This window comes from Paramisgurnus dabryanus, chromosome 12 (assembly GCF_030506205.2).
Source record: "Paramisgurnus dabryanus chromosome 12, PD_genome_1.1, whole genome shotgun sequence".
NCBI classification, from domain to species: Eukaryota; Metazoa; Chordata; class Actinopteri; order Cypriniformes; family Cobitidae; genus Paramisgurnus; species Paramisgurnus dabryanus.
Genome location: NC_133348.1, coordinates 38,147,605 through 38,169,950, shown reverse-complemented (window position 1 = coordinate 38,169,950; position 22,346 = coordinate 38,147,605). Strand labels below are relative to the sequence as shown.

At 40.1% G+C, this 22,346-nt stretch overlaps 2 protein-coding genes across 3 annotated transcripts in view; one reads left to right on the top strand and one right to left on the bottom strand.

The window, feature by feature from the left end:
- The window catches only part of ddhd1b (DDHD domain containing 1b), a 336,751-nt gene that overhangs the window by 64,874 nt on the left and 249,531 nt on the right, over positions 1–22,346 (bottom strand). The window contains exons 12-13 of one of the 2 annotated variants that reach the window (XM_065263706.1): positions 14,297–14,572; positions 8,401–13,998 (exon numbers count right to left, since the gene is read on the bottom strand). The exons of the other annotated variant lie outside the window; for it this stretch is intronic. Coding sequence (XP_065119778.1) covers positions 13,817–13,998; positions 14,297–14,572 — 458 coding nt within the window. The 3' untranslated portion in view covers positions 8,401–13,816. Of the gene's footprint in view, positions 1–8,400; positions 13,999–14,296; positions 14,573–22,346 lie in introns of those variants that run through there. 2 annotated transcript variants of the gene reach the window in all.
- LOC135745405 (uncharacterized) lies at positions 16,589–20,403 on the top strand. Its single transcript, XM_065263707.2, has 2 exons — positions 16,589–18,297; positions 18,724–20,403. Exons 1-2 carry the CDS (start codon positions 16,615–16,617, stop codon positions 19,291–19,293), a joined length of 2,253 nt encoding a protein of 750 aa, XP_065119779.1. The 5' UTR covers positions 16,589–16,614; the 3' UTR covers positions 19,294–20,403.

The window sequence follows — 22,346 nt, the reverse complement described above, 5'->3', positions numbered from 1 at the left end:
TGACCAGAGCGGCTCACAGAGCAGAGCAGTTTGTCTTGGTGGTTTGATGTCAGACTTAACTCATCTATGCAGAGAAGAAGTCTGCCGTGAGGCCCGCGGTATTGCTGTTTATTAAAAGGGCAGAAAAACCAGGGTATATAAGAAATGTGAGGGACTCTGTGAGTGTAAAGCATGGACAGTTGCGTAGTGACAGAACACAGGGGGGATGAGCCCATTTGTGCTTGTCTATGCATCTATCTTAGTCTCACGGCTCGCCGTTTGCTCGTCTCAGCGAGAGAGGAACAGCAGGGGGAGCATGTAACATAGATAGAACAACCGTGCATATGAGAGCGGTCTCGGTGTGGAAGGTCCCAGACCGGCGACGCGCTCGAAGGAAATTCAGGGGCAAAATAGGGGCAGAGAGGCTCACTCGAGCCGCTGTGCTGGACGCTATTACAACAGTGCCTGCTCTTTAAGCTTATAGCTTTATATTAAAAATATTGATCTTACCGGGCGGCCGCCCGGTTCTAAGCCGGAAAGCGGCAGGGGAAGACGCTAGGCCTGGATACCACTGCAGGGCTTGTGTTGACGGCGAGTAAGGCTTCTTCTTCTTCGGAGCAGCGAGAGGTTTTACCGACGTTAACCAATAGGCTTCAATCGCGGAGTAAACAGGAGTTTCCCCATAGCGTCAGCAACTGACGCAATGTGAAGTGAACCGTATTGAAAGGGAACTTCTGATCCATAAGTCCTAGAAACAAAATTCTTGTTTTCTCTGATTCTTTGCCTCAAGACAATTTGACTGGACCATATGCAGCATTTTCCGTCATGAAAATCTTTCCGCCATTTTTAATTATTCATAAAACCTACTTTTGCGAACTCGTCCTAGATCTTTTGCCCAATTGTCAAGAAAATCGGTATGTAGCATCTACAGACCCTCGAGCCAAAAAGTAATGGAATTCATGTCGATTCGCCAATCTGTTTTTGTAAACCGCATCAACAAATTTTACGTAGAGTGTTAATAAACGGATTTGAGGCTGTATCTTATCCAAACTTAAGCCTATTGACACGACACTTGGTACTTGTGATGCCAGTCAGAAACTGAGAGTGCATGCCCAGTTTCACCGCAGCGCCACCTAGTGGTAAGACGAGTGCTTGTGTTTTTTTACACATTAATAGTTATAACTCCGCAACAAAATGTGATTTTTACACCAGATTTGATACGCTGATATATGAGCAGAGTCTGAGGCCACACAAAAAAAAATGTATTCTTGCACCACTAGTTGGCCTCATATTTGAACAAAACCTGTGATATCAAGCAAGTCCTATGGTCATACAACTGTTTCTTCACTAAACTAAAGTGTATACATCTAGCTAGATGTAACGCAGTCATGATTTGAGGTCGCATGCACGATTTTGTCATAGCGCCACCTAGTGGTTTATTTTTTGCTATTTTTGCCTAAAACTACTGCAACAACACATCTAAAACCATTAGTCATCATGAATTATTCCTTTTATGGCTTGGACTATAATCACTGGTGGATGTCAATTTACTCTCTAGCAACTAATGAGAATACCTTATAAACCGTTTTTGCAAGAGCTCTTTCTCTCCAACTCTGCCAACATCACTCACATGTCCTTCGGTGCTCTAATGTTCCATGACTGTCAATAACAGAAGTACGATTACAGTAGACAAGAAAATAGATTATTTTTGTTGATTACTTTGGCGTTTTTTCATCTGAAATCATTTGGTTTACCTAGGTTCTTTAAAATGCTTATCCAAACTCAATTTTACATCTTTCTGTGCCCTTGGCTTGACCCCGGGATTGCTGCTTGCAGCTATATTTCAAATTAGTTTTGTCCAGTTCATTGTCTAATTTTAAATATAGTTAAGTCTAGTTCTCTGAGTGTTTTTGCATATCTTGTGTTTATGTTGGTTTTTGCCCCATCGTGGGTTTTTGTTTTTCTGTTTGTATAATAAAGTTCAGTGGTTTCCAGCCACATCCTGACAGAATAGACAATACAAATGAACAGACAATAATATAATGATAAAAATGATAATAAAAATAACATTGAATAATCAAATAAACAATTATATGGATAATGATTATGAACTAATGATTATAAAATGATTATGTAAATAAATTATTAGAAATTTACTTAAAAACACAATAATAAAAACATTTTGCACATGAGGATCTAAAGTAGGATTCATCAATGCTGATCTGTAGCCTATGTTTCATCAAAAATAAAGTGGCCTAATATAGCGTTAATGCAAGTCGGCAACTGCCAAGGGTTTCATTTTAGAAAAGTTTTAGGATACTGATACACCTGTATTACATTTCTAAGGATAACAGACAACTTGATAAACTAAAATATGATTTTCTGTTGTGAAAGCAGGAGAAGCAAGCCATTCATTGCTCAAATTTTCCATCATCTCCTCCCAACCCCTGCCAGTAAGATCAGTCACTGTCACGGATTTGCCAGGTCCTTCTACACACACCCCTCATCAACACAGATCACCATCACCAGAATACTAATCAGCTGCACCTGTCACCCCTCATCAAGTCTTCACTTTAAATACCAGTCACAAACAAACAGTCATTGTCTGGTCTCGTCACAAGTACGCTTCTGTTACTGTGATTACCTGACTCTCTAACATATGTCTTTTCAGAACTTATCCTGAACATCATCATCATCATCATCAGGATTACCTCTTCCCCAGTGTGTCTGTGGTTCCCCTCTGGAGATCATCTATATTCACCACTATTCTGCATTTATTTCATATCATTCAATAAACTCTGTTATATTTTATATACATCTGTCTCCATTGTCTTCTGTCATTGACTGGACCAACAAATACAACTATGTCTCAACAGGACGCTTTCCAGAGCCTTGTGGACACGATACGCACCGAATTGCTACAGACACACCAGACCACTGCTCCTCCTCAGGCTACCGTAAACACAGTTCCCATGGCCCATCCAAATCCATTCTCTGGTGAAGCGAGTGAGTGCAAAGGATTTCTATTGCAATGTGAACTTATCTTTGAGATGCAACCTAATCGTTTCCCCACAGACAGCAGTAAAATAGCTTTCATGTCTCTACTTCCGGGAAAAGCACTTCACTGGGCAGTCTCCATCCAAGAACAAGATGGATCCATTCTCCACTCCTACCAAGCCTTTAGTGAGCATTTTCGGGAAGTTTTCGGATTTCCAGTAGGTGACAACTCCATCTGTGATGAACTTTACAATATTAAACAACGTAAAGAATCGGCAGCAGAGTTTTCTTTACGTTTTTGCACGCTAGCGGCAGCTAGTGGTTGGGATGAACAAGCACTCATAACTACCTACCGAAACAGTTTAAAAGCTAATCTTTGACTACAATTGGCAGCTTTTGACGATAGTATTGGGCTCGAAACTTTTTTCCAAAGAGCGATCCAAACTGAAAACCGTATGCTTGCTTGTAATCCCGCTCAGTTTGCACTCTACCGCTCACCAGAACCGTCCCCTCCAGGACCAGAACCTATGCAGTTGGATTCCACTCGCATCCCACTGTCAGAGAGACAACGCCGCATTAAAATGTGCCAGTAAAGGACACCTCATCTCCAAATGTCCCATCTGTCCACCCCGGGCGTTGGTGAGTACTGTCCAGCCAGAAAAGCATATTTACACACCTCTTACCACAAAGGTGAAATTATCCTACCGTAATGTCTCCATTATAGTGTTTGCACTCCTTGATTCAGGGTCGGCAGGGAACTTCATCTCTTCCCAGTTATGTAGACAGTACAACATCAAGAAAGAATCCATCGAGCAAAAATTAAAGGTACAGTCAGTCACCGGAAGACCCCTTAACTGCTCAGATATCCGACAACGATCTGGGGAAATCACTCTGACAGTGGGAATCCTACATCAGGAGAGAATACAATTTCTGGTCCTGGAGAATTCCACCGCGGATGTGATTCTTGGAAGACCATGGCTGATAGAACACCATCCGGAGCTCTCTTGGGACACAGGAGAAATTAAATGCTGGAGTGACCATTGTTTCCCAAGATTTTTCCCAAATATTCCAAAACCTCATCATCCTCTTGAAAAACTTCAGGTATGCAGCACCTTCATTGAAAGCCCTAACAAAAATGTTTCCGTATCTATTCCTCCAGAATACAAGGAATTTGAGGATGTCTTTTGTCCCAAGAGAGCTTCCAGACTACCACCTCACCGGCCATGGGACCGTGCGATTGACCTCCTCCTGGGTGAACCAGTACCTAAAGGTAAAATCTATTCACTATCCATACCAGAACAGGAAGCCATGGAAAAATACATCGCGGAGGCTTTAGAACTAGGGCACATACAACCGTCCATCTCCCCTGCTGCTTCTCCATTTGTCTTCATGACCAAGAAGGACGGGGGTCTCCGACCCTGTATCGACTACCGTGGCCTCAATAACATCACTTGTAAGTTTCGCTACCCTCTTCCTCTCGTTCTAACTGCACTAGAACAACTCCGTGGGGCAACTATCTTAACCAAACTCGATCTAAGAAGTGCATACAATCTGGTCAGGATTCGAGCCGGTGATGAATGGAAGACCGCTTTCGTAACCCCTACTGGTCAGTGGGAATACTTGGTGATGCCATATGGTCTAGTAAACGCTCCTTCTGTATTCCACGACTTTATGCATACCATTTTCAGAGACTTTCTTCATCAGTTCGTAATTGTCTATATTGATGACATTTTGATGTATTCCAGTGATCCCAAGATTCATGTACAACATGTAAAGGAGGTACTACAAAGACTTCGCCAACACTCACTCTTCGTCAAAGCGGAAAAATGTGAATTCCATCGGTCAGAAATCCAATTCCTCGGAAATGTCTCATCTCACGGAGTGAGTATGGACGAGGGAAAGGTAGCAGCAATAAAAACCTGGCCCCAACCCAAAACGGTAAAAGAATTGCAGAGATTTCTAGGCTTTGCAAACTTTTACCAGAGATTCATTAAGAACTTCAGCCAAATTGTGACTCCCCTGACATCTGCCTTAAAAGGTAAACCTAAAGTTTTGCCTTGGAATGATGATACTGCTAATGCTTTTCAATTGTTGAAGAAAACCTTTTGTGAAGCACCCATTCTAGTTCATCCAAACCCTAATAAACCTTTCATTGTAGAAGTGGATGCATCATCAACAGGTGTCGGAGCGGTCTTATCTCAGCAGCAGGGGAAAACATCTGACGTCCGTCCTTGTGCTTACTATTGTCACAAGTTCAGCCCGGCGGAGAAGAATTATGACACCGGTGATCGGGAGTTGTTGCCAATCAAACTGGCTCTCGAAGCGTGGCGTCACTAGTTTGAAGGTGCACGTCATCCATTCACGGTGTTGACAGATCACAAAAACCTTCAGTATCTCCGTGAGGCAAAAAGGTTGAATCCAAGACAAGCCAGGTGGGCTCTCTTCTTCACTCGTTTCCATTTGATCATTTCCTATCGCCCAGGTACTAAAAACTGTTAAGCTGATGCATTGTCAAGGATATTCATTGCAGATGAAGATCTCTCTCCTCCAGAAACCATTCTACCCGAAAAGGTATTCGTGTGCCCCATAGACTGGAGTCAGGAAGATGAGATTCCCGAAACTACTAATGTTCGGCCGGGCTGTCCCCCAGGTATAAAGTATGTACCCTTGCAACATAGAACATCACTCATCACCAAAGCTCACAACTCCACTCAAAAACAAACCCTCTCGCTGCTTAAACATTGCTTCTGGTGGTCTAATATGGCTGAAGACATCAGAAGGTTCGTGATGGGGTGTAAGGAATGCGCAATGGCGAAAACCCCAAGACATTTACCCCATGGAAAACTACGTCCTCTTCCTGTCCCTCATCGTCCATGGTCACATCTCGACCAGAAGAGAGATCCTGGGGCCTCATTTATCAAGGGTGCGTACGAACAGAAGTGTGCGTAAAGTGTCCGTAGGAACAGTTTTACTCAAAGTGTGGAATTTATCAAATTGTACTTATACGTAGAAATGTGTGTAAATATACGCACACCTCGGAGTATGCGTACGCAGAGCATCTAGTGGTAGAATAGCGATACTACACAGGACCGTCCATCCCCAGCGTTAAAAGAACACTTTGCCTATTTATTATCCACCCCAAGGTGTTAAAAATGATTACTGTTAATAAAGTAACTGCAAATCAGTGTTGAAGTTAATTAATGAAATTAGTGTCTAACCCTATATTAGAAAGCTCCGTCAAATGCTTGACACAGTGGCTTATCTTGCATTATTGGAAGACTTGGCAAATCATCCATTCCGCCGGGAGCGCGTTTTCAGAGATTGCGCCGATGATGCTGGTTATGCGGCTGTCCAAGGAAAGTTCTGTCATTGTCTGTCCTTCTACAGATTTCACGTCGGTGTGCTGTGACGCGTTTTTTTTTTTGGCTGATAATTTAATGTCAAACCACTTTTTTATTTCTAGAAGTGTTCTCATACCCAACGGAATTAAACTCACTGGTAACATGTTCCCATGCAGATTTGTTTTCTTTTGTTAGTCATTCCTCCCGTACTAAGTGAACCAAACAGATGTGTTATTAACCTCATCCACCAGTAACTCAATTTCTGTGTCTGTAAAGTTCCTATTTTACGCTTTCTTTGCCATTTATTGCGATGAGGGAAAAAGCAAAGCCACGTGACTTATAACGGGAGGTGTTGTCACCATATATGGTTCATTGGAGGCATTTCGGAATGCAAATGACCATGAACGTGCACGAGCATAGTGCTTAAGAACAAGTGGGATTTATCATCAAGGATTACTTACTGATGTGCGTACGAACCCCGTGCGCACGTTTGATAAATCCCGATTTTTTTTGTACTTAGGCACATTCTAAATTTCATTCGTAGGCACAAATATAGAACATTTTCTACGCACTGTTGATAAATGAGGCCCCTGGGTTCCTCGTGATGACATCCTGGACCCAGAACTGCTCAACGATTTCCATCAAGCTCATCCGGACAAACCAGCTCCCAGACCCAGAGGCCGTCCTCCTCTGCGTTCTAGAGCAAGGGTCCTCGGGAGCGGACCCTCGAGGGGGTACTGTCACGGATTTGCCAGGTCCTTCTACACACACCCCTCATCAACACAGATCACCATCACCAGAATACTAATCAGCTGCACCTGTCACCGCTCATCAAGTCTTTACTTTACTTTACTTTAAATACCAGTCACAAACAAACAGTCATCGTCCGGTCTCGTCACAAGTACGCTTCTGTTCCTGTGATTACCTGACTCTCTAACATATGTGCCTTTCAGAACTTCTCCGGAACACCGTCATCATCATCATCATCATTATCTGGATTACCTCTTCCCCAGTGTGTCTGTGTGTCTGTGGTTCCCCTCTGGAGATCATCTATATTCACCACTATTCTGCATTTATTTCATATCATTCAATTAACTCTGTTATATTTTATATACATCTGTCTCCGTTGTCTTCTGTCATTGACACTCACATTACTGTAAACCAATTTCCAAAGCAAGCACACATGTCTATATAAAAGGAATATGAAGTAATATATAGGCTACTAATTAAACAGTTATTTTGAAACAGTCTAGTAAAGCACATGTGTGTTTGTTTAATCAAACATTTTGGACAGGGTTTTGTTTTTGGGCTGGAAATCATCAGCTCTGTCTCGCAACACTGACCCCATTACTACTTTGCTGCCATACAAAATTGTACGAAAAGCTCATTAGAAATGCATTTAAATGTAGTAATTAGATTTTTTTTGGGATTATCAGGGATTAACAATAAACTGTGGATACACCAGTTGATCCCCATGATAACTCCATCCAATCATGTCCTATCTTGGGCCACAGGCACCCTGGACAGATGAGCAGTCCATTGCAGCAGGCACTCCCATAAATTTTATTTGATAAAATAAGTTAGAGAATGAGACTCAGAGCAGGTGGTCAATATCAATTTTAATGAAAAACACAAGGTTCATAAAGGTGGAACAGCTTTTTATTCAGTTAAATAGAGTCCAGTTTGGTTAAATGCACATAATATAGATATTTCCTCTGTACAGGCCTGGTAATAAAGATCTACATCATTATTCGATTTATTGGCACATTTAAAGGATGTCAGGTGAGGAGAAATGTTAAGAGCTTTTATCATTGTAAAGCCATAGGATTATTGTAACAAAATCAAGAAATAAAAAATGGAAATAACAAAAAAAAACAATGGTAACATGGTCATTGTAGCTATGGTTCTCTAGTGCTGTAATAATTCAATTCAATTCAATTGTATTTATATAGCGCTTTTCACAAAAGTCAATTGTTTCAAAGCAGCTTTACATAAATGTAATAGGTCACAGTAAAGTAATATAGTTGCAGCTGCATATCACAGACATAAAAGAATGTCACAAGAATTTTTAATGAAGATGTTAAGGTAACTCTTCTAACAGCCTCAATAGAAAAAACATCCAGAATTATCTTTCATGCATGTTAAAGCATAACATAAACTGTACTTTAATTTGGTTATAATAAAAAGTGCATTTAAATATGCAGTAAATTCCTGTGCCTATCATGCGAGTTTAAAGAACCGACTAATGCTTTAAGGTGTAAACAGAAAATGAGAACTTGTTCCAGGACTGTATATGTCTTTATGCAGCTTTTTGATGGTAATTCTTCTTAAGTTATCTCTTGAATGATCGGCCTGTGTGTAATCCTCCTGTTGACTATCAACTCAATATTACAATGTTGCTTAATTTATTATAGAATCTTTAAAAAATAGGCAAACAATTCATATCTGATGAATTCCTCAAACAACCTTCTCGCTGTGCAAACGTTTGTCAGCAGCACTGTACAACCATATTTTCTTACATATGAGTTCAAATGAACTACACATTTTTAAAATTGAGATCTGAAATATTGTTCATAATGTCTAACTTGCAAAAACTAGGGTTGTTTTATTTATCAATGTGAAAAATTATTCATTTTTAGGAGGATATAAAGGTGTTTGGGTCCATTTCATTAGTGTGCTACTAAATGAAGATGTTAAAAAAAACTATGCACAGTGAACAAGGTCTGCTAACTTGTTTTACAAACTATTTGGTAACACTTTATATTACGAACTGTAATGTACCGCGTAATTCCGAATTTACAGCGTACCTTTTTGTAACAACAGAGTATCTCTTTAGTATGTACTGATAGGTATAAGGAAACAATATGGAGAGTTTGGGGTAATAAGGAGGTAAAAATCTGTAAAATTATACATTATTTATACTCTAAGTATTTTATAACTACAGGGTACCTATTATAATATTACGTGGTATGTATGACATTTCTATGGGTAATATGGTCTATTGATTTTTTGTTATAATTTTATTTTGATTTTTTCATATTACTTACCTGATGAGAGTGTATTGTATACAATCGATACAATCTACAAGTCACGTCAGCAAATAAAATATAACAGCACATCACTTTTATTTCGGGACAGACTGTTTAATAGGGGTGTGACGAGATCTCGCGAGATTACATGTGTTTCGCGAGATTACATGTGTCTCGCGAGATTTCTTGTGCAGGTGCTGGCCGTTTCTCAAATAAAAGACTGCATCCTTCGGAGGTCGCATTTTTAAACTGCATTTACTTCATTACTGTCTTATTAGAGACTATTAACAATTATAAAGTTTAGTAATTATTTAGTTAATCGCAACTTGTTGTAATTATGCTCACGACTTGCGAATGTAATGCTCAGTTAATTATCTGAAATACGATGACGTTTGCAGCCTGCATATGCGACCTCCGGAGGATGCAGCTTTCTGTTAGATCATTTTACAGTGCATGCATTATATTTGTCTTTTACTGCGTTTGCTTTTTTGTTTAGGTTTCCAATAATGTTCGTTTGTGAACTTGGGTGAAGTCTGAGACGCGTTGTGTTTGTCTGTTGATCAGTGTCAGATGTGAAGTCTCAGCAGATTAAACCCTCACACAGAGTTACATGATTTAATGTCTGCATGTTCTTGCTCAAAAAATGACAGTGGCTGTATCATTTCTAGTGTAAGGAAATGGACATATATTAAATATTAATATGGATTTAAACATTGATTGACTAAAATAAGTGTTTCTCTCCGTCTAAAGTGAAAGTGAAAGTGAAGACAGCGTCTGCGAAACGAGTCCTCTATCGCCCCCTGCAGGCATTTGTTATAATACATACATAATGCTTTTTAGTTATAGGCCACAAAATGTTGTTTAATGTAACTTGGTTTTAATACTTTATTTGAACCAATTATTATTGCATCTTCGTTATTATGTAATTTTAAATGCTACTGCTCACTTGGGTCTATTTTTATTACCCCAAAATAACAAATTACTTCATTATCAGTTAGCAAAATAATCGTTAGGGCCAGTCCTTGATTAGTTTAAACATTTAAAAATAATGTGATTTCAGTTCCTTATTCATTTATTTTATCATTGAGGGTTTCTTAAAAACTGTAAAAATATCGTCTCGTCTCGTGAACCCAATCTCGTGTTTCGTCTCGTCTCGTGGATTAAGTGTCTCATCACACCCCTACTGTTTAATAATATAGCAAAAGTACAGCTGCTTGAATTAGGTTATTTGTGTTTTAAAGCAAGTACAATAAAAAATAATAGCAACCTGTATACATATACAGATCAAGGAGGTTGCTATTATTTTTTATGGGTCTACCAGTAGCTACCAGGTTACTTACAGGCTGGAAATTAAAGCGGCGCTTGTTACCCCTTATTATGTGTATTAACCAGGTAACTTTTACCCAGAGGTGGAAAGTAACGAACTACATTTACTCACGTTACTGTAATTGATTAGTTTTTTGTGTACTTTTACTTTTTTGAGTAGATTTAAAAATCTGTACTTTTATTTTTACTTAAATATGTTTTGTTTAAAGTATTGTACTTCGCTACATTTTAAATCATATCCGTTACAGAGTAAAAAAAATGTACAAAAAGCAAGGTGATAAAGATGCGCCACGGATGATTGATTGATGGGCAGGGGAACGCGCAAAAAGAACCATAGAGAAGGACGAGACAGGCGCGTGCTAATGCAGACCCGCCTCAATTCAATTCTAATGAAAGAAACCCCTGGCCATATTTAAGCGACCACTTTCCACTGACGCGAACCGATTGTTTCTTTCATATGAAAGGAATGCTCTTGAGTACGGAATTGCCGACCGGGTTTTTACCGCTCATTTGCACAACGCTTTTTTATATCTTCCGAGGTCTAGCAGCTTCGCGTCAAGTCAAACACAACTTCAGAATGCCTCGAGAATGCGCAGGTCATTAGGCATTGCAGAGAGAGAAAGAGCGAGAGAGAGAGAGTGTGTGTGAGAGAGAGAGAGAGAGAGGGAGAGAGAGTGAAAGAAGAATAAACGTCTTAGACATCAGGTACCCAGGGAAGCTAGAAGACAATAAATGTGTAAAGGATAAAAGTATAGCCATGGCACTCATCTCATTCTATGCTCATTTAAACTATAGTTTGATAAAATAATGTATTTTACCAGCCATACATCAATTACAACCTTACTATAGTGATTGTATTTACTAGCTGCTGACCTCATATTATTTTTGCTTCAAAAGTGCATAACTCGCATGTAAAAATCATTAAACAATTCCATAAATGTTTCTTAGTTTAAAAAAGCTTTTTATTTTATTCACTTTTTGTTATTGCACTTTAATTGTAAAGATCTTACTACAATTAAAAACAACTAGTTTAAGAATTATATTCCCTTGTCCTTTTTAAACTATACTAGAATCCTTCACCTTTCCCCGCTGTAAAAAAAAGTAACTTTTACTCAGAGTAAAGTTAAAATGACTTACTTTTACTTGAGTAGATTTTTAGACCAGTAACTGTACTTTTACTTAAGTAAAATATTATTAAAGTAACTTTACTTTTACTTGAGTACAATATTTTATTACTCTTTCCACCTCTGCTTTTGTCTTTGCGGGCTGTAAATTAAAGGGGCCCTTGTTACCCCCATGTACTGTGTACTTATCAGGTTACTCTTACCTTTACGGGCTGTAAATTAAAGTGGGGCTTGTTACCCCCTTGTACTGTGTATTTACCAGGTAACTCTTACCATTGCGGGCTGTAAATTAAAGTGCCGGTTGTTACCCCCTTGAACTGTGTATTTACGAGGAAACTATTAGATTTAGGGCTTTAAAATATAGTGGTGCTTTGTTCACCTCTTATTAGAAATGCAGTTATAGGGTAAATACCATAAACATACACAATATTGTGATTTTTATTTTAAAAACAACTTATTTCTAAACATCTTTACAACACTACATTTAAGTCAACATTTATTAACATTTATTTCAAATAAAAAGTCGTGACAATTTTTCGTTGGCTTGGCTTCCTCTGTTGGTCTTCTTATCCACCAGTGCCTCGTATGTTGAGTTGATGTCGTCTCACAAATGCTGTTAAAATAAATCTAAGTCTTCAGTAAATGTTTCTTCGCTGTGCCTTGACAGAAACTGAGTTTTCTGAGCCAGTTATTGTTAACTTTAGGCTAACGTATATGCTAGCTAACCTGATGCTAACGTTAGCTGGCAACTTTCTTGAAAAAACATTGTTTGAAACACGTCATCTATTAACAAAACCAGTAACCTTATCCAGCGTGCGGATCCTGCTCACATCACTCGCAGCCGTACTCCACAGTGTAGAAAGTTTTTAAACCCTCAGTAAAGATATTTCACGCGTGCCCTACACCTGCGCAGTACACATCATACACATGTAGGGTGAATTCCAAATGCCGTTTTTGCGCCCTTGAAAGGCACTTTGCGAAGGGGATGTTGCATAAACCGTAAATCCAAATAAACAGAAAAAAACGCTGTATTTTATGGCTCTATTCACCAAGTGTATTTTAATTAGCCACACTATGAAACAATATTCCCCAACTTTCTCTAGAGTTTATACATCAAGAGATCTGATCTTCAAAGGGAAAAGGGCATAGGGATGATCACTTTCGATTATAGTTCTCCCATAGTCTTATTTCGCTTCATGTTGTACTTTGCTGGATAACCGTCTGCTGTTGTTTCACTTTGGTTTGATGTTGCATTAATAATATTTGCCTAAAATGCTTCTATTTGCAAAGTTTATTCTAACAATGATAACACATATTAAAAATTAACAAATACCGTGCTGCTTTGTGGTCATTATTGTGTCATTTGAAATAAAACGTTTTTAACAAGAGTTTTAGAGTCAAGCATATCCGATTGCAAAGCACCACTTCAAGTATTCCTTAATGTTAGAGTTACCTGGTAAATAGGAAATCAGTTGCTATTTTTATTGTACCTGCCTTAAAACACAGATAACCACATTAAATTAGCTGGACTTTTGTTATTAAAAGCATATCAGTAATATAGGCTACTAAATTTAAACTGATGTGCTGTTCTATTTTATTTGCCGATGTGGCTCGTAGACATCGACTGTATACAATATAATTTCATCAGGTATAGCGAATATGAAAAATTCACAATAAAGTCATTAAAAAATCAATACATAATTACCCCATAGACTTGCCTAAGTGATAGCCTGCATACCAGTAATATTAAAATAAGTACCCTGTAGTTATAAAATACTTAGAGTATAAATAATTTATAATTTTCCATATTCTTACCCCCCTATTACCCCAAACTTACCATATTGTTCCCTTATACCTACAAGTACGTGCTGTAGAGGTACTTTGTTGTTACAAATAGGTACGCTGTAAATTTGGTTAATTACGCGGTACATTGCGTGTTGTAATATAAAGTGTTACCAACTATTGTAAATAGAATGGTGGCATGTGTGTGTGTGTGTGTGTGTGTGTGTGTGTGTGTGTGTTATGATTCAAGGATGTCCTGTGCCCTATCATTCATTTCATTTGGTCTGTACATAAAAGTTAGGAGAAACAGAGCCACATCATGGGAGCACCAATAGGCTGTGTGTGATGTCACTGCTGACCAATAGCGGCTTTCCACCAGGCCCTCCCTCAACTCAAAGTCGATACGTTTCTCAAGCTCAACTGAAAAACAAATAAAATGTTGTTTAAATAAAAGCAATGAATATTTCTCAATAAAAGCAAATCTAGATAAATCATCCAACCCTACAAAGAACACAGTTATAAATAAAACAGAAGATTTTCTGAGAACCATTAATGGTGAAGTGTTTTCTCAAACTGTGATGACACAGAGTTATATTGTATCGCCCCACTCCCAATTTGCCAATGGTCAAACAAACGCATAGTCCAAATTAAATTTCATTAATGCCATTAAAACATAAGTTTAAATATCTGGAACAATTTCTGAGCAAATAATGCTTACAGGAGGAGTAATCCATAATCACAGAGGCTGATTGTGATATGCTGATGTTTCCTGCCTTCTGTTCTTGCTTCTCCTCCAATTTCTCATCTTCTTTCTCTTCTAGCTTTTCATCAGGTTCCACAGACTTGCTTTCTTCTCCTGGCACCATATGACATTTCTCACATGTCCCACCCTCTGAAAATGATGGGTCCTCATCTACACCTCCTACCTGTCCACTGGAGCGGGAAAATCGAGAGAAGAGGATACCACCAATGCCTTTACCGATACTTGCTGCTCCTGTGGAAACACGCACATAGACCATAAAAGCTAAAAAAGGTGAAACTCTTATTGTGTCAAGTTTTTATAAAATAATGATTTTATCTTTTGATATTTTACTCTACCCCTTAAACCTCATAATTCAGCCAAATCACATTTTGCTTAAAGGAATAGTTGTAATGTAGTCTATGGGCCAGGGACGTGCACAGGATTTTTTAGGGGCAGTTGCTCTGACTGTAGTGGAGGATTTTATTATGCTTTCTTTTCATATTATTATGCTTTATTTTTCATCCTATTTTTCATTTTTTAATTACAAAGCTCATTGAATGTGCTTTACATAAGAATCATGTTTTTCTGCTTACGTACAGAAATATGCTCTTTCTGTCTTTTCAGCAAGTACAAATGTCCAAGGACTTAAACATCATGTGCAGTCCTATATGATAAGATAACGAATGAATCATTAAGCTAGAAACCCAGTAAACGGTAGAGTTTACTGAGAACAAGACATATGTTTTATGATGTCATTAGATTTATGTTTAACTGTTTGTTTCTTAATCAGTGACGAATTGAAGGTTGTTTCTCTAAATGACGTGGTAACTGATGATTATACGTGTTTCAGCAACTACTATAAATGTGTGTTCAGCCTTGTGATCGGGGCTCTTAGGTTTTTAAACTTCTTGCACCATGGGGGTGAGAGCCTATTCTGCAGAATATATAAAATTCAGACAAAGAAAATTCTGTCGACAGTGTGTCTGTGTGATCCTTGACTTTGACTCTTAGTGAGTATTATTTGATGCGGCTAAAATTCCACGACAATAATGGCGACGAGGATGCGGATTCCACAGCTGTAGACTCCAGGTTTGGGAGAGACTGACTGATCACCCCTGAGACAAGAGGTCTCGGGCTCCGTACCCCAGGCCTAAGGGAAGGGAGAGTCTCAACCATTTCTGAAGTCAAAGCTGACGGAATCTGGAAAAGAACCGTTGTGGTGGCATCTGAATAGATAATACGGTAAGCGTTATTTCGTTCGTGACCATGGGTCAGGGTAATTCGAAAGGGAGTACAAAGTCAATGGATCTGGAAAATGGCGTGTATGCTCGAGTGATCAAATCAAAGGGCACGGGGGCGTTGGAAAGCGTAAAATCTGGGAGAAAAGGTATGATTTTCCTCCTAAAGGAACACTGAGTGTAAAAGCACTCACTTTATTAAGGGAAAAGATCATTGCGGATGGCAGAGAAATGAGAGCACAGAGTAAGATAAGAACCAAGGACGAACTGACTCAGACTAAGTCAGAGCTAAACATTAAGCAAATGTTTTTCCTACATCAGATTCATTACATGATGAACCTAACTTTCTTTTTTTTTTCCCTCCTCCCTATGCACCTGCACGTACCCCACCTGGGGTACATTTCCAATTCACAAGGGTACCGCTTCTGGACGATGACCTCCAACCCCCTCCACAACGTCGCCCTCCACCACCACCTGCTCAACAAATCGCACAGATACAACAACCAGCTCAACAAGCCGCACAGATACAACAGCCAGCACGACAAGCACCACCTTCTGCACCCCCGCCACCGCCGATGCAAGAACTGCCACGTGGACCAGAATCAGAGATCATCCACATCCTTGACAGCACTTTTGAAGAGGACAAAGATGATGTTCAGATAAAGACGGAATGGGAGGCAAGGCCTAAGGAAACAGCAGAGAAGCCGTTCACCAGAGAAACAGCTATCTTCAGCTTTTTGCCAAGATAGGAGAATGGGCACAGCCACAACATAACAACGCAATTTCTCTTCGCAAGGACAACGCTCCCGAGAGAACGGGCAGCAGAGAGAATGAGAGAAGAGGAGATCCGAAAGAAAATGTTTGCTGGTATTGCGGACAGAAAGGACATTTGAAAAACAATGTTTCCATTTCCTGAAAACTAAAGGGACACCGGAATCCCAAGGGAGCACGGGAAACCTGCCGGTGTGTAAAGAAAGGGCCGACTGAAGCCAGGAGGGGGAAGGGGAGCATCGTACAGAGGCGGGTAAGTCCAATCTTGTTTTTTCTGCGGTTCAAATGCCATATTATCTGCTTGCTAATTCTGTTTTTTCTGATGTGTGTGAAAGGGAAAGAAACGCTCTATGCAATGAAGAACTTGCTTTGCTTGATGTTGAACGAGAGGCATACACTAAACTGCCTCTCGAAGAAATAGTGGTTGAGGGACAGGCTATGTTGTTTATGGTGGACTCTGGTGCGACTGACTCTGTCATACGCAAAGATGAATTCCCATTTGTCACCTTGAGTGGGCAGTTTAACTCATCTATGAGTGCTTCAGGGCATATAGTGAGGGAAGAATTTACTGCTCCACTCTGTTGTATGCATGACGGTAATGAGTTCATGCATATGTTCCTATTATCTGACGCGTGTCCGGTAAACCTCATGGGGAGGGATTTGATGTGTAAAATGAATGCTAGCATCTTATGTAACAACCAAGGCCTGAATATTTCTTGTTGGGACCCCAGAATGTTGTCTATATGTTTGTCTCTGTTACATGTGTATGAATGGGCCTTTCGAAGTGAAGAATTGTTTGCTGAAGGAAAGATAAGATTGCCACAGACCAGCGAGGTCATTCCAGCTGATAACATGCATTGTACAGCTCATGTTGTTGAGACAGCAGAGCGAGAGTGGGAAGAAAAATGGTTCTCTATAAAAACCGAGGGCTTGACAATAACCCACATATGCTGGAATGACTCATGGTGTGTGGCACTCGTAAAATTGACAGAAAAGCAAGAACAAATTTTTGATGTTGAAAATTCGGTACCCCATGTTTCCATTGCAAAGAATACCAGTCAGCCATGGGAAAAAGCAGGTGAATTTGCAAAAGCCTGCAGCGAGGCTGTTGATTGGGAAATGTTGTCAGATAACGTGCAGTTCTCAGAGCAGATAACGGCACACAGGAGAAGTTGTGTTTCTTTTTTCATTGCTGAGAGAGAGAGAGTTGTAATTCAGAAAGCTGTCTCTGTAGACTCAAATTCACAAAACATTTTGCCAGCGCACATGACGTGTGCTAGCATTGATTTACCGCAAGAGGTTTTTGACAATGTACCTGACCACCTGTGGGCTAAAGATAAATACGATGTGGGTTTGATTAAAGGGTGTGAACCAGTAGTTATCACCCCAAAAAGTGATTACAGACCATGTAAACCTCAATACCCTCTGAAAAGGGAGGCGCTTGAGGGGATAAGGCCAGTATTTGAGGCCTTGTTGGAGAAAGGGATAATTGTTCCCTGCCCAAACTCACCTGTGAGAACACCCATATTTCCTGTGCAAAAGGTCAGAGATGCAGGTCAGCCCACAGAGTGGAGGTTTGTTCAAGACCTCCAAGCAGTAAATGCTGCGGTACAGGTAAGAGCACCTCACGTGCCAAACCCTTACACAATTTCTCACAGATACCAGCTGATGGCCAGTGGTTTTCAGTGTAGTGGATATTTCAAGTGCATTCTTCAGAGTTCTCTGTCCATTCTGATAGCCAGTTTTGGTTTGATTTTACATTTAAGGGGTATAGCGAGAGCCGCACTATTTACAAACTCTGCATTGCATTGTTCATTACAGACACTTGTGTTGGATGATGATGTTGCTTTATTGCAGTACGTGGATGACCTCTTGGTGGCGGCACCGACTCAGCAGTCGTGCACAGACAACACCATACGGTTGCTCACTCATCTAGCTGAGGAGGGCCACAAGGTCAACCCCAAGAAGGTACAGTGCTCAGTCCAGAAAGTAACCTTTCTAGGATAGGAAATTACACCAATGGGTAAGCCTCTCTCTCCAAAGAGAATAGAGGCAATAGCTAATATACCAAGGCCCATTACAAAGAAACAAGTCATTTTTTGGGTATGACATCATATTGCAGGACTTTTATTGCTAACTATTCTGAGATGCAACAACCATTGCATGATATGATTTATGAGAAACCTTTGGCACCGTCAGAGAAGGTAGAATGGACAGAGAAGGCTGAAAAGGCATTTGTGAAACTAAAACAGACATTACAGCAGGCACCCACTTTAGGTTTGCCAGACCCGAAAAAGCCTTTTGTTCAAACTGTGGATGAAAGAAATGGCTGTATGACCTCTGTTTTGTTACAAGAACATGGTGACAAGTTGAGACCAGTTGCATATTTTTCAGGACGCCTTGATGCGGTGGCCAGGGGCCTACCAGGATGTCTCAGGGCAGTGGCAGCTGCGGAAAAAGCTGTACAAGCCAGCAGTGAGTTTGTGGGATACGCACAGCTGCGTATGTTGGTTTCCTCACTCTGTGTCTCATATACTGTTTGGACAGCGCACATCTCACTTGTCTGCAGCAAGATGGCTGCGTTATTCCTGTGCATTGTTACAGATGTCTAATGTCACAGTTGAAAGATGTACAGTGCTAAACCCGGCGACATTGTTACCTACACCTGGTGAAGGTACACCACATTGTTGTTTGTCTGCCCTACGGGAAGTATGTACACCAAGGCCTGACCTTGCTGACACACCCATACCTAAATGCACCCTCACATATAATGTGGATGGTTCCTCTTCCAGAGATGACAGAGGCATAAATAGGATGGGGTGGGCAGTTGTGTCTGACTTTGAAGTAGTGAAATCCGGATGCTTACCACCTCATAATTCTGCAAAGGTGGCTGAATTGCATGCACTAACACAAGCTTGTCAACTTGCTACTAATCAATCTATAACCATTTACATTGACTGCTGATTTTACTGACAGTTTCTCTCCTATAACAAATTTTACTCCTTTCTCAAATAGCTGTGTGCAAATGCAAAGCACACACCAAGGAACAGGACGTGATCTCCAGAGGAAATGCACGCACGGATGCGGAAGCATCTCTCATGACTACTAACAAAAACGTTTCTCTTACACAGATTTCCCAGGAAAAGGAAGCCGAAACACCACAGGAGTCACTAATAAGCATGCAAACATTTTCTCTCCCAACAGAAATAGCTCTATGGAAATCGTGTGGAGCTACTAAAACTCCTGAAGGGATTTGGATGGGTCCAAATCAAAAACCTTGTTTACCTAAACACTTTTATTCCCATTTTGCTAGGTTAACACATGGCTTAGACCACGTGTCCAAAGGAGGAATGTTGACAGCCATGGCACAAAATTGGTTCACAAAGGGTTTTTCCCCTGTAGCACAGAGACATTGTGAAAATTGTCATATATGTTTGGGTAATAATGTTGCAAGAGGGGTAAAAACTGCACCTGTGGGGCATCCCATTCCTGAGGGACCATTCACTCATGTAATGATGGATTACATTGAATTGACCCCAGCAGAAGGTAAACGTTACTGCTTGGTAATGACAGACATGTTTTCAAAATGGACTGAAGCCACGCCCACTAAACATGCAGACAGTGCTGGGGTGACAAAAATGCTGTTGAAAGACATTATTCCCAGATGGGGTATCCCAAACAAAATTTCCAGTGACAATGGAGCACATTTCACTGCCCAAGTTGTAAAAGATGTGGGGAAATTCTTGCAAATCAATTTGACCAATCACTGTGCCTACCACCCTCAAAGTGGAGGTGCAGTGGAAAAAGAAAATGGCACCATCAAGGCAAAATTGAGCAAAATGTGTGAAGAGACGAAACTAAATTGGGTTCAGTGCTTACCACTAGTACTGATGTACATGAGAATGAGAGTTAGAGACCGAACAAAATTGTCCCCATTTGAAATACTCTTTGGAAGACCACCACATATGGGGTGGGAGCCACACAGGGCGACAGGTGATACCCTTCAAAATGAAAATGTTATGTTGGAATATTGTATTTCTATGTCTTCCATTTTTCAAAATATCTCAAAACAGGTCAAAGCAGCCCTACCACGGCCCGCTGAGGGACCGTTGCATAACATCAAACCAGGCGATTTCGTGTTGGTGAAAAACCTGAGGAGGAAATCCTGGAAGGCCAGACGGTGGGAAGGTCCGTTTCAGGTTCTGCTGACGACTCACACCGCTGTGAAGGTCGCGGAGCGTGCCACATGGATGCACGCTGCCCATTGCCGGAGGGTTGGTCCTGGACTGCAAGGTGTAAACCAAAGGGAGGACGGCTAGTCGACTGCTACGGACTACTTTTTCGTATTGGTGGGAACCACAGATACCTGTATACTGCAAGTTTATACGAAGAACGACACGAGAGAACTGCAACAGCTCACAAAGTATTGGAGGACGACTCCAGTATTCTGGGTTTGGTTTGGACACACGCACACGACATCTTTAATGATAGCTTGGCACGACTGCACCGTGTGGTCCTACTAAACCCGAACCTACAAAGGAAATTAATCAACAAGGGCTCACGACCCCAACTCTAACTGTGCTCAGGGCTCACGACCCCAACTCTAACTGTGCTCAGGGCTCACGACCCCAACTCTAACTGTGCTCAATCCGGAATCATCAAGGGCTCACGACCCCAACTCTAACTGTGCTCAATTTCTTCAAGAAAACGAACTATTTTTCTTCTATCAAAAATGAGGTTCATAATCATACTATGTGTGTGTGCATTTTTGCTTTTGCAACTGCACAGAACTATATGCACACTATGGTTAAGGGTAATAAACAGAGCTACGTAACGATGACAGTAAATTAAGTTATGAATAAATCATAAAAAGGGAGGAGTGTAGTGGAGGATTTTATTATGCTTTCTTTTCATATTATTATGCTTTATTTTTCATCCTATTTTTCATTTTTTAATTACAAAGCTCATTGAATGTGCTTTACATAAGAATCATGTTTTTCTGCTTACGTACAGAAATATGCTCTTTCTGTCTTTTCAGCAAGTACAAATGTCCAAGGACTTAAACATCATGTGCAGTCCTATATGATAAGATAACGAATGAATCATTAAGCTAGAAACCCAGTAAACGGTAGAGTTTACTGAGAACAAGACATATGTTTTATGATGTCATTAGATTTATGTTTAACTGTTTGTTTCTTAATCAGTGACGAATTGAAGGTTGTTTCTCTAAATGACGTGGTAACTGATGATTATACGTGTTTCAGCAACTACTATAAATGTGTGTTCAGCCTTGTGATCGGGGCTCTTAGGTTTTTAAACTTCTTGCACCATGGGGGTGAGAGCCTATTCTGCAGAATATATAAAATTCAGACAAAGAAAATTCTGTCGACAGTGTGTCTGTGTGATCCTTGACTTTGACTCTTAGTGAGTATTATTTGATGCGGCTAAAATTCCACGACATGACCTATATAAAGGGCACCCCCCCCCTAATTTTTTTTTTTAAATTCATGGCCTAGGACTGAGAATAACAGGGTCTTTATTAAAATCAGCAAACATGTTTGCCTAATGCCTACCAAAAAAATTGTAGCCTAGGCTGCTTGTCTGCAAGCTATGAGAGCTAGCTGCTATCTGTCTGATTATTTAGCCTTAAACGAGGCAAACTCAGCCTGGATTTATGAAGATTATAACAGAGGTGGAAAGAGTAGCCAAAAACTTTACTCAAGTAAAAGTACAAGTAACTAAATAAATAATTACTCAAGTAGAAGTAAAAAGTATGCAATGAAAATAATACTCAAGTAGCGAGTTATCAGTTACTCATGAAAAAATAAATCTAGATATACACGCGCAAATACACACACACACACACACACACACACACACACACACACACACACACACACACACACACACACACACAATACAGTGCCCTCCATAAGTATCAGAACTGTAAAGACAAGATTTTTCTGTTTGCAGTGGAGACCAGAAATTGGTAAGATAAATATCAGTATGTCAGAAGT

Bases quoted from the DNA above. Each gene is read 5' to 3' on its own strand.
- LOC135745405 (XM_065263707.2), top strand. From the start codon at position 16,615: ATGCCATATTATCTGCTTGCTAATTCTGTTTTTTCTGATGTGTGTGAA. The intron at 18,298-18,723 runs GTACAGTGCTCA...CATATTTTTCAG, and splicing joins ACAAGGTCAACCCCAAGAAG to GACGCCTTGATGCGGTGGCC.